The sequence below is a fragment of the Uloborus diversus genome, chromosome 1, assembly GCF_026930045.1.
Source record: "Uloborus diversus isolate 005 chromosome 1, Udiv.v.3.1, whole genome shotgun sequence".
Classification (NCBI taxonomy): Eukaryota; Metazoa; Arthropoda; class Arachnida; order Araneae; family Uloboridae; genus Uloborus; species Uloborus diversus.
This window is the reverse complement of record NC_072731.1, coordinates 267,558,105-267,576,344: the sequence shown is the minus strand read 5'-3', so window position 1 is coordinate 267,576,344 and position 18,240 is coordinate 267,558,105. Positions and strand designations below refer to the sequence as shown.

The window sequence follows — 18,240 nt, the reverse complement described above, 5'->3', positions numbered from 1 at the left end:
CCCTGTTTTTCTATTTCTGTGTACCGAGCAAGAAATATTAAACTTTTCCGTAAGATAATGAAAATACTCTGCATCCTATTCTGTTTTCTGTCCGACCGTTTGTAAAACCTGTTAATTTCTAAAAAATACACCTTGTTTATTCGAGATTTGTGACGTGTTGGTTTGCAGAAAATAATTCACATGAAAGCTTTTTAGCTAAAGTAGTTTCCTCTGCACAATCTAGAAATATTGAGAAAATCAGACGTGACAGGACTTGGTCAAAAGAATTTGAATTATTTATTGACCAGTTAAAGAAAAAAATTAAATATATTTATTTAAAATCTTTGAAGTACTTTTTTAATGCCGTTAAGAGTTAAGAAATACTATTCAAGCTCAAAATTTATCTTCTATGTCCATTTTCTGTGGAGAAGAAGAAATAAAAAAGAAGTTTAAATTGTGAAAGTATTTAAATTAATTTTTTTTAAAACTTCTCAGAAAATTTTTAAAAAACCCAAAAGTGGGAAAAATAATGGGTTTTTTAAATGTTTTTTTTTTTTCAAAAAGACCCATTTTGTCCAATCCGGTCAACCCTGATCTCAAGCACCAAGCTGAAAAGAATCACTGAGGCACACACTTGCATGACCTGTCGAATGCCTGACACAAACTGTGACAGAAATTCAGGCTGCTTTGCGAGAAAAGACCCCCAATTACATAAACTCTCTCAACAGCCTGTGGCCGTCAGAGCTTTATACGGTTTTATATACCCCAGGAGGCAACGTTTTCTAAGGACAGCAAATCCTCTGTGCCAAACCTTTGAGGGCTTTCCCCGGGAATGCTTAATCCTTGGGGGTCCAGAAAAGAAAAGCATTTCGCCATTATGCGATTTATACGAGGGAACTTCAATGCGTAGTCAGTAGTTTTAGGTAAGGGAACGAACAGGTAAATAACAAGTTTATTTCTGTTCGCATAGCTGCATGTGGTACTAGTTTTCGCATAGTCTTGTAGTTTAAGTGGTTTCTTTTGTAGCCGAGGCATTATGCGTTATTCTGCTTGTAAAATTTTGCGTCAACAAAGCACTTCAGAATTATTTTTTTGAGAGTTGCAGGACCGTGAATGACTTTGGACTGTATTCGTAACGTTGATTCGTCTTCGTGTGATAATGTTCTTATTTTATGGTCTCGGAAGTTATGAGAGGCAATGCACGTGCACATGGTCTGACAAATCTCGGCCGACTAAACATATTTTCCTGCGACTACATTTTAGAACTGGATTATTTGTACTTGTAAGTTTGCAGCTAAAATGATATATAACAGGCAAAGGAGTACTAACGCATGTAAAATTTTAGATTTTGAACCAACATTTTCTACTTTTCTTCTGAACAGTATTTTACTTGAATTATTATCCGTTCATAGAATATCTAAGAATTTTCGAAACATTCCAGAGCATTTTCATTCATTTATGAATGAAAACGTTCCATTAATATAGGATGGAATATAAACATTCCATTTATGATACCAGACTTAATAGGCTTAATTTGTATAGCCTGGAGCAAAGGAGGATGAGAATGGACATGATTCAGTTGTTTAAATTTATCAAAATGAATGATGTTAATAGATTAAATTTTTGCACCGAAAGCAGGACGACGGGTCATTGTTTTAAGCTATTCAAATCTCAGGCTAACCTGGAAATAAGGAAAAACTACTACTTTAGTAGGGTCGTGGGCACTTGGAACAGCTTACCGGAAGAGGTGGTCATGAGCAAGGGGGTGGATAGCTTTAAGAGGGCCATTCATCTTCATTGGGGACTAATAAACTGACTAGGACCAGCCTAGCTGGGCCAAGAGGCTGTTGCTGGTCGTCACATTTGTATTTGTATTTGTATTCCAACCTAAATAAATAAAAGTTCCCTAAAATTTTACACGATTTGAACATGTTTGTTGATTATTTCAAGAGAAGGACTTTTTTGCTTTAATAATTAATTTTCATTCATTCAGTTATTTATTCACTCTTTGATTCACATTAAATTATTTATTTATTTATTCGTTTATTGTTTCATTATTTATTCATGTATAATTTCATTTTTTCTAACACTGATTCATTTGATCAAAAACGTTTTTCGTAGATAAATAGAAAAAACTTAATTTGAAAAATATCTCTTTTCCCTCTGCTCCATGGGGGGGAAAAGTGATTTTTTTTTTTTTTTGAAATTTAGAATTTATTGCTTAAAAATAAAAAAGTTTTCAATGCAAGTTTTATTTTTTATGCGCTATTCTTTCTTTATGCACTGCATTTTTGATAAAAATTCTCCAATTTGTTCGTTTTTAAAAATCTTTGTTGTATCAACTACTTCACTTTGCCCCACATTCCCCTCTACACACCCTTCATTTTCTTCCACTCTTCCCTGACTGCTCGAAAAACTGACAAAGCTCCTCTCTTGCAGTGGCACCCCGGATATGGCCCTGTCTCGCGGCGTCCGGCCTGTGTACCTGCGCTGCAACCAAGGAAAAGTCCGATGGAGCTATCCCCAGGGCGCTCTCCGGATCGTCCTGCAGCACAGACCCGCGGGGAAGGAATTCGTCGCCTGCGTCCGGAGATCGAACGGCTCCTCCGGGGCCCGGATCTACGTGGCCGGACGGAAGAAGCTGCACAGGGTGTTCAGTCCCAGAGATGCTCTCGGCTTGGTCAAGTGCGTCGCGTCCCAGAGGGGCCAAGTGGCACTGTACGTGGAGGCGGACCCCGTGACGGACGCCCTGCGACGCGCCACCTCGGAATTCAGTTACCACTTGAAGAGGAGGACCGGAAGATCCATCGAGAATGACGTTGATGGTAAGTGTTGGAATTCCGTTTTAATTTAGCAAGTCCCTCGCAATGGGATTGTTTTCTTCAGTCAAAAGTACTACTTTTAGTTACTAAAATTGATAGAATAAGCAAAAAAAAAAAAACATGGACCTAGAAAGTACTTTTATTTTCCCAACAGTTATTTTTTCATTAATTTTTTTTAAATGTCAGATTTTTCGAACAGGGCGTGGTCTTGATGACGTCACAAATTATGTACTTTTGGCGCATCTGTCTGCCGCGGTTCCACGTTTTGATAATCACGAAGCGATTGAAATATTGCGCTCTATGTTTGTTATCAACCCTATCGTTGCCAGTACGTAAGTAAAGAATCAAATTAAATATTACGTTCTATGAATGGTAACACTGAATGGCATTTCATCATTTGTGATGTCATCGGCAGAAGCGTAAACAATGAAAGCGCACCGATTTAAGTATCTTTTTAAAAATATTGAACTTAGTCAAATTATTTAAAAAATGGTCAGATCCTATGTTTTTAAGCATGCTCTTTCAGAAAAAAAAAAAATACTTTTAAAATTTTAGAAACGACCCCATTCAAATAAACTGTAGGAGGGAGCGACGGTGCTGCTGATGGCGGCTGAAACAGGTAAAACAAAGACCCGGCCAATCAGACATCTACCAAGTCCGTGCAAAATAAGTGTGCCAAGTCCGTGTTCTAACCTCTTTGACTAATTTTTTAAATCCCCGACCACAGAAACTGAATTCTCACTGATTCTCTTATGTTTTTTGAAGCAAATGATAATTTGTTTTGGATAAAAGTTAAGTGAGAATGTTCTTCTGAAATAAAGGGGAAAAAGACCCGACGATAATTTATTTCAAATAAAATTTGTTTCAGAACGTTCAGTGAAATGAAAAAAAAAAAAAAAAAACGTTAATTTGTTTGAAATAAAAATTGTTTTTGAACGCTCGTCCTCTAGTGAAATAAAATAAAAAAAACGACAAGACAATAATTTATTTAAAATAATGTTTAAAGGTCACACGGCAACACGATAATTTTTGTTCTGAAAATTTCACTTAAGAAAGGTTGTTCAATCCAACGTGCACAATTGAAGAAAAATTGAAAGACCAAACGTAATTTATTTGTGAATATAATAAACAGGGTGACAAGAAACAACTTGAACACACATAATACATAACTTTTATGCTAATGAAAATATAACGAACAAACTTCAAAATAAATATGAATACAATATTTCGTCTAATGTATTTACAAATTTTGAAAGTGGCTACCTTTAGCCTTACTACAGAGCTCTGAACATATTACAAAATTTGCGGCTATGGGACCCAACTCACTGATATTTTATCCCAATCCTTGCATAAGGATTTTTTTTTAAAAGATGCCAAAGTTTTATGAGGTTTAGAACACACCCTTTTATCCAAGATGGACCAAACAGACTAATCTGTTGGGTTCAAATCTGGGCAATACGGTAGCCATTCTTGAGTTCCAGTGAAGTCCCGAAAATAGGTCTTGCACCAATCTTCAGTGCCTTTCGCTCAGTGTGCAGGCATGGAATCTAATGGATGGAAGGTCAATCTTTTGTTTTCAAAGAACTCTTGCGGCCAAGGAAAGATAATATCCTTCAAACTGAGTTTGTGACACGTTTCTTGATTTATCTTCATCCCTTGATCATCAGAAACAAGTGGGTTTTGTCCCACTAGCACATATCACATCCCAAACCATTGCAAATTGGCGTCGTTGACGCCTTAGAGCTCACTTCAGGAAATATTAAACTGGCCGCCTTTGGCACGGCTCAGATTTATCCTAAGTTCTAATCACTGAAAAACTCCTTTTTTTTGGGGGGGGGGGGAGGATTTCGTTGTTTTAATGAAAAATCAGAAGATATTTACTTTGTTAGGGAGTTCGAAGACGGTATACCAACTCGGGAGCCCCCTAAATCATTCGATGGAGTTAGCACAAATAGAAAATTGGTAAAAGTCAGAGAGCACATAATTATGGACAGTATAAGCATGTGCTGGCTTTGGAGAAGTATATTGAACTACCTTACATAATATCATAAACGAGGACGAATCCAGCTTTTTTTTTGGCGGGGGCCATTTTTGGATGTAGAAGGGGGTCAAAGTGCAATTTTCGGGTGGGTGCGGTTTGGGGCGATTTTTTAGAAAGTCGCAAAAAATGCAGTTGAAGGTGATTTTTGTTCCTTTAGGAAGTGGGTCCCCTCCCTTCTGATCCGTACCTCATCAAAAGCGCGACGCATGAAACTAATTTTATTTTAAATATAAGAGCATTTAATTCTGCTGCGAGGAAAATCTTCTTAAGTCCAAATGTGCAAAGAAACACTTTTCCCCGGCCTCCGGGGTTGCAGAGAAACAATAATTCCAAGCAGTCGACGACCTCGAACCCAGGCCAAGCGCCGAAATGGCAATCTCCACCCACAACTTGGAGGCACCGCATCACTCCTGCCTCCCGTCTCTTTAGAAGGGGAGGTTGGGAAGGGATTCTTTTTTTTTTTTTTCTTTTGTTGCTGAGCAGCCTTCATCCTTTATATTCCACCTCGCTTTGTGCCTTTCCCCACCTGAGTTTGGGCGATGTTTTAATGGAGCCGAGTTTTCTTTTCCCGATTTTGAATCTTCCTCAGGGTTCGGATGTGTGCTATTATGAGTCAGTGGCGTAGCCATGGGGGGTGGGAGGGATATAGGGGGTCAACCCCCCCCCCCGCCCCCATGAGCCGCAAAAAATCATTTTTCAGTCGAACCTGAAGGGTTTTGTTTATGAGCTAAAAGATTTCTTTTTAATATAATAGCTTTTATGACGGTAAAAAGCTTATGTCTTCCTGTTTATATATATATATATATATATATATATATATATATATATATATATATATATATATATATATATATATATATATATATATATCTTAATATATAAAAAATCAATGTCCTGAGATAACATATATATATATATTATATATATATATCAACGCACAGCCAAAACCATTGAAGCTTCAGAATTGAAATTTGGCAGGCATGTCCGCATGATTACGAAAGTAACCACTAAGAAAGGATTTTTCGATGTCGCAATTAGTTCGGGAGAAATTAATTAAAACCTCTTAATTTCTGCGAAATTAAAACCTGTCATTGAAATTCAAATTCCTTATTTTCGAAGGCTTTCCTCCATTCAAATCATTATTCAATACTTCATCTCAACTTTTGGTCGATTGCAAACTATGAATTTGATATTGTTTTTGTTTCTCACGTGATTCTTCGAGGCTTTTCTCAAGTCAAATCATAATGTTTCTGTCTATTGCTTTCGTTTTTTCAGAACTAGAAACGAAATTTTTAAGAACATCATCACAGCCGGACTATTCTCTTGAATTTTAGGAGACTGCAGTTTCCTGTTAAAGTTTGCTTTGCAATAGCCATTAATAAGTCACAAGGACAGACATTAAAAGTAGCAGGGATCCATTTAAGAGAAGACTTTTTTTCACACGGCCAATGTTATGTAGCTTGATCCAAAGTCAGTTCATCAAGCAGCTTAATAATTTTAGCACCAGAAAAGAAGAAGAAAAAAAAAAAAAACTAAAAATGTTGTATACAAAGAAGTTTTTGCTTAAACATAGGTATATCGATAAAATGTGGATGACCTGTGTTTGCAAAGATAATCAATACTTTAAAAGGATCGTTAATAACAGTTAAAGATCGGTTAAGGACAAGGGCATATATATAAGGAGTCCAGGGGCTCCGGGATCCTCCCAAAATTAGAAAAAGTTATAGGTAATAAGTAATTATTATAGGGGATTTTCGAAACTAGGTGCACCAAGCACTGTTATCCCCTGCTAATTCCATTACCCGAGCAATGCCGGGTACGGGAATGCTAGTATATAAATATATATATATATGTGTGTGGGTGTGTGTGTATATATAAACTTGAGGGCATGGCTTCACTTTAAACTTCAAAAAAAAAAAAAAAATACCCTCCCCCCCCCCCCAAAAGGATTTTTTCTCGCTACGCCACTGTTGTGAGTAACATTTCAAGAGAAGTAATGAAAAGCTTGCCTTTCGGGTTCCCGTGCGAGGATTTCGGACAAACGATATGATTCAGAGCAAATTTCTCCTCTTTATCATCATATCGCGCGTGATTTTTCGCCCTCGGAAAAAAAAATCTATTTTGCCCTTACTCATGCAGGAGCGACTAATTTTGAAAAATATTGGGCAGGCGCAAGATTAATTTGAATTACAAAAGACAAATGAGGAAGTGAAAAGGAAAGGGATGTAAGTGGACATTTTCAAGTTTTGAGTAAGACTTGTATAAAGATAACGTCTTAGGTAGGCTTTCATTGCATTATTTTTCTAAACCATGCTGTACAGCAGCACCTACCAGGGCTACTAGTACAATTTCTTGCCCCAAGACAGAAGAGAGGTTCACCTACCATTTGTACTGGTTATCTCCAAATTTTTGATTTTGCCACTTGCATCCCTTTGCTTCCCACAAAAGACTCATAGTGGTATTTCCGCTAAAATATTTTTAAATCATTAAAGCCTTTTTTTTCTCCTAGGGGTTTGTTTTACAATTTTAATTTCCTTTTACAAAAAAGGAAGTATTGTATTCGAGAAAAAAATGTCACTCAAAAATCGACCTTCATTTCCATTTTACTCACTCCGAAAGAATGTTGAAATTTGTTTTCGACCCGACCACACATGCATATATACCTAAGAACGTATAGACGCCCGAAATATCCATTTTAACCTTCCCGAGTTAATTACAACGAGTTTTCTCGTGACGTCTGTATGTGCGTATGTACGTATATCGCGTAACTCAAGAACGGTACGTCCTAGAAAGTTGAAATTTGGTACGTAGACTCCTAGTGGGGTCTAGTGCACCTCCCCTTTTGGTTACATTCAAGTGTTCCATTGTTAATTTCGATGCAAACTCAAGTGGTGTTATAATTTTGGCGGACATTTGGTGATATATCGCCAGTCTTTTGGTCGTCAAGTTTTGTCGCCAATTTGGCGTTTTTTTTTTTTTTTTTTTAATCTGGTTACAATTTGGCCATTGTTGGTGATATTTAGAGAGTTAACTATTGAATCACATTTAAATCGCAATAATGGGGAAATAACATTAAATTGGTGTAAAAGGAAGTCATGTGATGAGCACATCAGCTCGTTTCTCTTAGTTTTCGACATAAAAGTGAATTGACATATTACGTATTTGTAGTTTTTACATTTTGAAAAAAAGTAGTTGTAGTTGCAGTTAACTACATTTGTTATAAAGTAGTTGTAGTTCCAGTTTTCTACAAAAAAAAAAAAAAATGTAGTTTTTCCGACCACTGATTTGCACTAGTTAATTCATTAAAGTTAAAAAAAATCAGGTGTGGTCCCATTCCAGCAGATCAAGCTCGCACTACAGAATAATGTTCAATATTTCTTTCTCCGCTTTCGAAGAACGTACCAAATTGATAAAAGCACCACACGGAACAAAAGTCGATCTTCCCCGAGCATCGTCTGCCCGGGCCGGCACCATTACTATTTATTTATCTCTCCGCGTGCGCGTCTTCTGCGGTCCCGCCCTTCTCTCAAGGGAACGGTAAATTGCTCTCTCAATTTGTAACCGCAAACAGAGTATCAAAAGAAAGCCTCCGAAATGGCGGTGACCCCACCGTTGATCCCAGGCGAAGCACTCGGAACCTGTTTCTTCCGCGAAGGCGGGGATCGCCTCTCTCTCTGGCATCGGGAATCCGAAGATTTGAGGTTGAATTTTATGGGTATTTTCGGTGAAGAGAGAGCAATAGGAAAGCGAGCTGATGTGTGCATCATATGACTTCCTTTTGCTCGAATTTTAATGTCATTTCCCTATTATTGGCGATTTTAATGTGATTCAATAGTTTACTGTCTAAATATCACCAACAGTGGTCAAATTGAAACCAAATTAAAAAAAAAAAAAAAACTTTAACTTGAATTCCGAAACTTTGAATTCAAATTATGTTTTTCGCAATCACGAGTTGCGACAAGACCCTACTGGTTAGAGTTACTGTTTCTAGAAATGGCTCCCCCGCTCAAGCATGTCCCTCCTCCTGGGTGCTTACGTGTATAGTTGTGTGCGTGTGTGTGTAGGCTTACGGGTGTGCACGTAGGCGTGTTGTGTATGTGTGTAAAGGCGTGCGCGCGTAGGCGACTGTGTATGAGCATGCGTGTGTGTGGGACATGGACGCCACCGCCCAGCAAAAGTGGATTTCGGGGGACAGTGCTCAGGACCAGCCGCGCCGCCGCCGGTGGACGGTGGTGCTGCAGGCCTGGTCTAAGCTGAAAAAGGAACCGTAACGTCAAGGACAGTCAAGTGAGAACAATAAGCAATCGTGATTGCTCAATAAAAAAATTAATTTGAATTTTGTCACCTTGAATTCAAATTATGTTTTTCGCAATCACGAGTGTGTGTATATATCTAAGCGTGTTGTTTTTTGTGTGGAGGGTATATGTGTGTTTGTGTCTGTGTGCAAGCATGAGTGTGCGGGTAGTTGTGTGTATGTATGTGTGTGTGTATGTGTTTGTATGTGTGTAGGTGCGTGTATGTATACGTGTAAGTGTAGGATATTGACGAAACCTGGAGACGGTTTTCGTTAGAGGTGCAGCATCGTGAGGAGCCGGTCGACGGTGATGGTGCGGCTGGTGGCGGAGGGAAAAATGATAGGACATCAAAAACAGTCAAATAAAAGCAATTAGCAATCGTGATTGCTCAAAAAAAATTAAAAAATATTAATTTGAATCTTTGGCATCTTGAATTCAAATTATGTTTTTCGCAATCACGAGCGTGTGTGTGTACGAATGCGCGTGTGTGTTTGTGTAGGCGCATGTGTGTGGGTGCGTGTGTGTGTATGTATGCATGTGTGTGCGTATTGTGTATGCAGTGCTGTGTGTGTACGGGCGTGTGTGTGTGTAGGCGTTCGTGTCTGTGTGTGTGTGTGTAGGCATATGTGTTTGTGTCTGTGTGGAGGCATGAGTATGTGTGTGTGCGTGTTATGTATGCAGTACTGTGTGTGTACGCGCGCGTGTGTGTGTGTATGTAGGCATATGTGTCTGTGTGGAGGCATGAGTATGTGTGAGTGTGTGTTTGTATCTGTGCGCAGGCATGAGTGTGTAGGCGTGTGTGTGTATGCGTGTGTGCGTAGTATATGGACGCCTCCGACCAGGAGAAGCGGATAGCTCAAGACCGGGGGACAGCGCGCGGTGGTGTTGCAGAGGCCTTGGTCCAAGCTGAAAAAGGAACGAAACATCAAAAAATGTCAAATGAGAACAAAAAATAATCGTGATTGCTCAAAAAAAAAAAATCGCCAAATTTGTCGTGAAGTTGACGACAAAACTTGGCGACCAAAAGATTGGCGATATATCGCCAAGTGTCCGCCAAATGATAACACCACTTGTGTTTCCATCGAAATTAACAATGATTTCCTCCCAAAAAAGAGGCAAAAGCCTCCTTTAGAAATACCCGAATGCAACCGTTAGACTGGTTGAAAATTAGTTGCAATGCAATTGTGACATTTTAAGCCATGGATTTTTTCAAATTATTATTTTTTTAATAATATTTTTCAAGAGATCTTAAAAAACTTTAAATCTTTCAAGCGCTTTTGAGAATTTGTTTACAAAAGCTTTTATGAGGGACAAACACTTTTCCCTCCTCGGTGACCCTCCAACAAACAGTAACGTTTAAGATTAGTTACAGCAGCAGCAACATTGTTATTTTAATACTATATATCTTACCCTCAACATTTTTAGAAATACAGTAAACCCTCATTTTAGGCGGGGGTTATGATCCACGGAACTGCCGCGTAAATCGAAACCGCGTAAATTGAGACCCAATAGTGGTATTAAAATAGGGGGTTAGTTCCGTAGATTTAAAAAAAAAAAAAAACTTCATTCTAGAGATGACTGATTGTATAATAAGTTTAACGTGTCCTTATATCGACTTTTATGCACAACATGCATAAAGAAAGCATAAATTAATTTCGTGTTCTGTAGTCTTTTGGCAGTCATAAAGATTTTTTTTCTGCAGTTTTTTTTCCAGCATTAACGCATTCATGATCACTTGCGTCATTTCCATGATAGAATCTTCCTTCACTAACAAATCAGAAAGCTCATTTCTATCGTCTAGGAATGGCTCCAAATTTTCAACGTGAACGTTTTTGGTCGTGCGTCACCGACGTCGGTATCCTCGTTGGTTTTGGCCTAATTTGCCATTCCTAAAAGCTCTTCTTCTAGTGAGCTCTGAACTGTGTGAGTTTAATAACTTTGCATAAGGACGGAGCTCTGGAACCAATCGCATAAAATGTCTCCAGTGGCCCAAACTCGATTATTAGCACACCAAAATGCAGTTGACTACGCGTAATCTTCAATCTTTAGGGGTTTGGATTTTGAAAGAGAGGAAAATTTCATCTGTTTGCATTGCCACATCCGCGTAAAACCGAAACTCATCCTCGTAAAATAAAATAAAGGTGTCAAATCTTAAACCGCGTATAATCGAAACTGCGCAAAATAAACCCGCGTAAAACGAGTGTCTACTGTATCTCTACATAATTTTTCGAGAACAGCAGGTTTCGATTCTATTCTTCTTTGCTTTGAGTACTTTTGAATTGAGATTGAGAGTCGATTGCTTTCCAGAAAGAAAGCTAAGTGAAAGCTGTGAAAACCTTCATCGTCTGCCACGAGTAGAGAGGGGGTGAAGGGATCACGGGGCGGGAGGGGTGGTGAAAGATGATACGATTGCTCAGAGGGCCTCTTTCGGGGTTTGTTCTTTCTCAGAGCACCGAGGATTGAGGTAAGACAGATTGCTGGTGCAGAGTGTTGTTTGTGTGAAAAACGAAAGATTCGTAGCTGGTTAAACATTTGTATTGCATCCAAGTTCCAATTTGGATGATCGAAGAGTGACAGATGAATGTGAAGCCAAACGTTAAGCACGATGCAATAATTTCGAAATTGGAGAAGAGTTTAGATTTTTTTTTTTTTTTTTTTTGATTTCTTTTAGTAAACACATGGAAGAAAAACATTAAACATTCGTTATGCTCCTGACGTTCTAATTGCGGTGAAGATTGGTAATTTTAAACTTGGAAAAAGGTTCAAAAATTAGTTGTTTTGATTTGCTATCAATTTAGCAATAACATAATTTCTTTTAACTACCTTTACCTCTGGTATTCCAACTTTTGACAAATTGATTCACCGACACCAGCAGTTGTCTGCATCCACTTTATAATTAGAGAGGTACACTAATATCAAATAACCACTTATCATCATAATATTACTTATGTTTATCGTTTAAAAATGGTTCCGTTCATTAACAGATATTCTTAAGATATAGTGTGTTGAAGTTGAAAAATATTAAAAAATATTAATTATAATTTAGAAATTTTGAAACAAATTACAAATAACGAGAAAAATATATATAAGAAGCAAGAGGAAGGAAACATCAGTGTATTTCATCTGACTTAGGAGCTTCCTGAATGTACGGTCAGAGGCGGATTCAGGGGAGGGTCAAAGGTTTAGCTAACCCCCCTGTGACAAAAATTTTATTATGATCATTTTTGAAGTTAATTTTTTTAGATTCAAAAAAAAAAAAAAAATGTGGAATCAATGTTAATTTTTTTTATTTGATTCTGCAAAGTAATTCTCTCAGCGAATCATAATTAAAAGGATTGACTGGGTTGGAAGTTTTAGGAGGAGGGGGCGGCAATATCAAAGGGTTTTTGTCTCATTTGGGGTGGGGCGTGCCCCTTATCATATAAGGGGTGCTCCATTACCCTTGGAGGGATAGGCACACCTGTTTAACGGATACTTTTTTTACGATGGAGGTCAGTCCATTGAAACTTGACCCCCATTACAAAAATTTCTGGATCCGCCCTTGTGTACGGTACACCCGAAATTGTTACCTGTTGTAGCAGTTTATAAGATAAAGTTTATTGTTGAAAAAGTCCTAATCGACGTATTGTTTCAGAGCGTTGAATATTATAATGACTATTTTGAGCAGATGAGTGGAAATACAATGTTAACATATGTGTATTTTCAGATTGCCGGCCTTGCTCTGAAGAACAACTTCTTCGACAATATTGTTCAAGTGACTTTGGTGAGTAATGATTCTAAGCAGGTGCTCATCCCCCCCCCCTCTCCCAAGTTCAATGGCGCGAATTCCTCCCTAAAAATTTCTCAACACTCTTTCCCTTTTTTATTCTTTTTATTTTTAGATTTTTTTAATTTTATCTACTTTTTTTAAATATTAGCTATTTCTTTTTTTATTTTTTAGTTCTCTTTCTTTATATTTCATTTACTTTTTTAATTAATTAATTAATTTATTATTATTATTATTATTATTATTACTTCTATTGTTATTATTATTTTATTAGAAAAGTTCAGTGCTACGCCAATGAGAGACACACGCACAAACTAAATAAATAAATGAAATATAAACAGAATACAATAAAATAAATTGAATAATTTAAATTAAAAATAAATCAATAAATAAATGATTCTAAGAGCTCTTGATTTTTCTAACAAATGCTGGCTAAGCTTTTGTGTGGAAAGATAAACAAAGAATTGGGATTCTTCTCTATTGGGTATTGTCATGTTATATCGTATCTCGCTTTCACCCATGGAACATAATTGCAAGAAGGGAAGGGTGAAAAACATTCTCTAGCGCTTCCAAACTATATAGCTCTGCTCACTATCAAATTTCAAAGTTTCGTAGCATGTCCTAATCCCAGGATCGACAGGAAAAACACTTACAAGACTAATCGATACGAAGAATATCTTATTATATAAACTTTATTCTTGTTATATAGTTCTTTTAAAATTGATACAGAATATGATGATGAGGAGTAAAATTATTTAACACTTTAGTTTTTAGTCAAAGGAAAATACTTTTTCTTTTTTTTTTCTTATTACGTTATATAACACTCAATTGTTGGCCAACTATTCAGGAACAAAATAATAATAATAATAATAATAAAACATAATAAATAAGTTAATTTATTTATAACTAGTGGTACCCGCACTGCTTTGCCCGTAATAGAAAATTAAAAGGTCTTTTGGTTCACCTGCATATTTACAAATAATGTAAGCTGAATTTTCTCGCCAATTGGCTTGTGGCAATGTTACGTTTCCACGTTATGATAATTTCGTAATTTACTCGTCCATCTTACGATAATTTTGTTCTTAAAATTGGAATAGAGAAAGAACCACATCGAATTTTTGAAACATCGCTTCGAGATGCACACCTTCATGCTACAAACTAATTCTGTGCCGAATTTCATGAAAATTGGCCGAACGGTCTCGGCGTTATGCGCGTCACAGAGATCCTGACAGACAGAGGGACTTTCAGCTTTATTATTAGTAAAGATAATGTAATAGATATTAGCAATAAATTTACAAACAAATTGCAGCAAAATATGAATTATAAATCTTTACAGCATTTTTAACACTTATTATAACCCTACACCAATATTTATATTGCAGAGAGGACATGGAAACTGTTCAAATGTGCCCCTATCCTATATGTTGTGTTCACAAGTGCTCCGTCACCTACCGTAGAACGAATTTCCAAAAATAAGGGATTCTTAATGTAACTAAAAAATTTAGACACTAACACAAATTTACTTGAATGTTCGCACAATGGTTTGCTTTAATTAAGTTCGGCTTATTAGTTAGTTTAAAATATATTTTCCTTTGAAGAAGACAGCGATAAAATTACATACAGCACCAGGTAAACAAAGAAGTTGAGACTACTGAAACATAAACAGGCTCATTGCTTTAAAAGTTTGGTCAAGAGGGAGAACTGGTACTGCTATTGAGAATTTTTCAAGAATTTTTGCTTGATGTTATCCTTGTATATTATGCTATGCTCACATGTGCCCCGTGCTCACATATGTTCCCCTTTCCCCTAATGCACTGCGCACAGTAGTCATTAGTAAATCTCAAATAATGCTTTTAAAATGTTAATTACAAAAACTTTATCGTTTAACAATAGCGAAAAACATTTGTGATAAACTACAAAAAGTTACAATACGTGTATCAAATTTGGACAATGATTGGTAGTTTTTTTTTTCTTTGATCTTTAGAGCTGTTTATTTATTTATTTATTTTTTTTTTGACCGGCATCAGTTATGTGATTAGGAACATAGTTAAAATATTGCTAGATAAGTACGGCTGCAAACTAGAACTACTTTACCATGTCCTTTTCGATTTCGATTCCGAGTCACAACTGACTACAACTGTATTTATGTCGAGGCCCTCATACGAAGTGCCTTGCCTCTATTATTTTTTTTATACCGATAGATGGCAGCACCATCACCGGATCGAACAGTTAATGAGCATTTAGAACTAGACCAGGAGCTAATAGCTACCTGGTGCTAGCACCCCCAGAGGTATCGTTTCACTTGGAGGACATTGAGACCACGAGCATATTTAACGTCGCCCAGTCCCCTTTAATGACGAGGGTGGATCTTCGACCATCGAGGTTCGAACTCAGGACCTTCCGACCCCGAATCCGACACTCCACCGATAGGGCTACCACGGCCCCTACCATGTCCTTTTGCCCCACTATTTCACTTTGCCTCACTTTCCCTACCTACCTTATTTCACTTGTGCTTCTTTGTCAAAACCATTTAATCATGCTATTTCATTCCCTTCCAGTGATCCAAGGTGAAGTTGCCAGTTTATTTCACAACAAACCTCTGCAGACCACGGAACTGACAGTCAGGGTTTCTCACGTCCACAGAACCAACGAACAGGGGAAATTCTCCAGTTCCTCGGACTTTTCCACCAACAAACAGGGGAAATTCTCCAGTTCCTCGGACTTTTCCACCAACGAACAGGGGAAATTCTCCAGTTCCTCGGACTTTTCCACGAACGAACAGGGGAAATTATCCAGTTCCTCGGACATTTCCACCAACGAACATGGGAAATTCTCCAGTTCCTCGGACTTTTCCTCCGGCCTTACAGGGAGTTCCCAAAATATAGTCCTGCACAGGCCCTTGCATTGTGGCACAAAGGCGGGAAATGGGGAGTACTTGTTTTTCGGTGATTGGGTACTGGGGTATCCGAACTTGTACTGTGTTCCGAGACTCGTTGAGTGGAAGAAAGTCAGAAGGAAAGCATTGAGGACGGGTGTGAGTGAATGCCTGCTGTAGCTGTGATAGATGTCGCGAAGATGTCCATGCGAGAGACTCTCATCGAAAACTCACGAATGAACGCCTCCATTCATCGCATTTTCTTACTGCCCAACTGTGTGCTTCCATGATAGTAATTGCAGTAGAGTGCCGATTATCCGAACTTCAATTAACCGAACTGTTTCATCTGCCGAATTTGTTATCTGTCTCTGTTTTTTGTTTCCTCGAGTGACTTCGAAACTGTGTCCTACCCCCTCCGTTCCTCGATCAGTATGTTGGAAGCACTAACAAAAAAAGTATGGGCTTCAAATGAAATGAACTCTGTTCACGTAACATCACTGCGGGCATATGTGTTCTGGACAAATAAGTAGCACACAGACGGAGTTCCAATTCTTTGCTTCCCATCAGCACGCGTGTTTTTGCGGTTTTTTCTGTTTACAAAATGTTTTGAAGTGAAAGTTTCAAAGGAAAAACGATGATCGGCACGATAATCGGCTCTCTGCTGTACTTTGTGATACTTGAGACGCATGTACAACTGCATGTACATGTTTATGTAAGCCAAAACGTCGTTTATCATTAAAAAAAAAACCTGAATGTATTATTAAAAAGCTGTGTTTCCCATTTTGTTGATATTAATACTTATGCCTCATTAAGTTTTATAAAAGTATTCTTGTATGCTTGAATAGTTAAATAGTTGTTGAAAAATTCTCGTTAAAATGAGGATTAAATCTGTGAAATATGAAAGAAATTATCTGTTTCGCTTAACGCATAATTAGTAAAGTTATATTTGAAAAAAAAAAAATACGAGTAATAACTGTAAAAAAAAAACTGTCTATGATGTAATCATTGTAATGGTGATACAAATGATGTGAAATGATGATAAATGACGCAAATAATGTTCATTATTTATGATAATGTTCATCTAGAAAGTTGCAATGATCTCATATAAAAATAGCGATCTACTTTTGTAAGTAATTACCAAACAAAAAAAAAGAGAGAGAAAAAGAAAAAGGAGGGAGGAAGCTTTGTAAAAAGCATATGCAAAGATATTTTTAAAAAATAAATCTTGTTGATTTATTGATGTGAACCGAAATGGTCACAAACGTTAATGATCTCAGATGCAAGTGATACTTTTTGCTGTAAAAAGAAGCGTAATAAATGTGCATACAAAAAAATAACTAGTGTGTTTTTCTTTGTAACCATGAAGCATAATTTTAATACTTTTAATTAGTGCTTGCGATGAAGATTCTTTTTCAGGTACTGTTACTGTCGTCTGTTAATGTATCGTCTGTTGTGCTTCACAAACATCTTATTTTAGCATACCGAAAAAGCATTGCGAACGAATAGAATAAAATTTTGTACACCCATTGTCAGGGGTGCCGGGATGAACATAGGGTACCTTTCATTGAGGAAAAAATTTTCCATGATTTTTATTCCAATTTGAAAGAAAATCATAAATCTGAGAGTATCTCTTCGGAAAAAAGTTTACATTTGTTCGATTTTTGCAGCATGTTAAAGCCCTAAAATGCCGCATAATATGAGCTTTGCCAGAAGTTCGAGTGTTAATTAAAACACTCTTAATTCTTCATTTTAAGTTGATTTTATATTCTACTAGTGGTACCCGCAGGGCTTTGCCCGTAATAGAAAAACTGAAAGATCTTTTGGTTCGCCTGTACATTTACAAATAATGTATGGTGAATTTTCTCGCCAATTGGCTTGTACCCATATTACGGTTCCACATTATGATAATTTCGTATCTCGCCAATTGGCTTGTGTCCATGTTACGGTTCCACGTTATGATAATTTCGTAATTTACTCGTCCATCTTATGATAGTTATATTCTTAAAAATGGAATAGAAAAATAACCACATCGAATTTTCGAAACATCGCTTCAAGGTGCACACCCCCATGCTACAAACTAACTTTGTGCCAAATTTCATGAAAATTGGCCGAACGGTCTAGGCGCTATGCGCGTCACAGAGATCCAGACATCCAGACATCTTCCGAACATATAGACATCCTCCTGACATCCAGACAGAGAGACTTTCAGCTTCATTATTAGTAAGTAAAGAAAACAAGGCTTATCTTTATTTTTGAAGAATCGTCTGCGGTTTCTGGTCATAGAATTGCCACGAGTTCACTTTTAACTAGCGTGAATAAAGTCATTGAGAAGAAAGATCTATTGTCATTTGTTTTCTTGAGTGGAAGCAAATAAAATCCTTGCTTTTGCTTAGAGGCTTTTACTGTAATCGGGAGAGTTAAAACTTTGTCCCGTTTTGTTTATTTTTCCACGATTCATTAAT

At 37.2% G+C, this 18,240-nt stretch overlaps 1 protein-coding gene across 1 annotated transcript in view; it reads left to right on the top strand.

Moving 5' to 3' along the window:
- LOC129227525 (meteorin-like protein) overlaps window positions 1-16,304 on the top strand; it is a 39,005-nt gene extending 22,701 nt beyond the window's left edge. Inside the window, exons 2-4 of the mRNA XM_054862103.1 lie at window positions 2,419-2,804; window positions 12,844-12,900; window positions 15,462-16,304. Of these exons, the coding sequence (XP_054718078.1) occupies window positions 2,419-2,804; window positions 12,844-12,900; window positions 15,462-15,958 (940 nt within the window). The 3' untranslated portion in view covers window positions 15,959-16,304. The remainder of the gene's footprint in view (window positions 1-2,418; window positions 2,805-12,843; window positions 12,901-15,461) is intronic.
- Window positions 16,305-18,240: the final 1,936 nt, after the last annotated feature.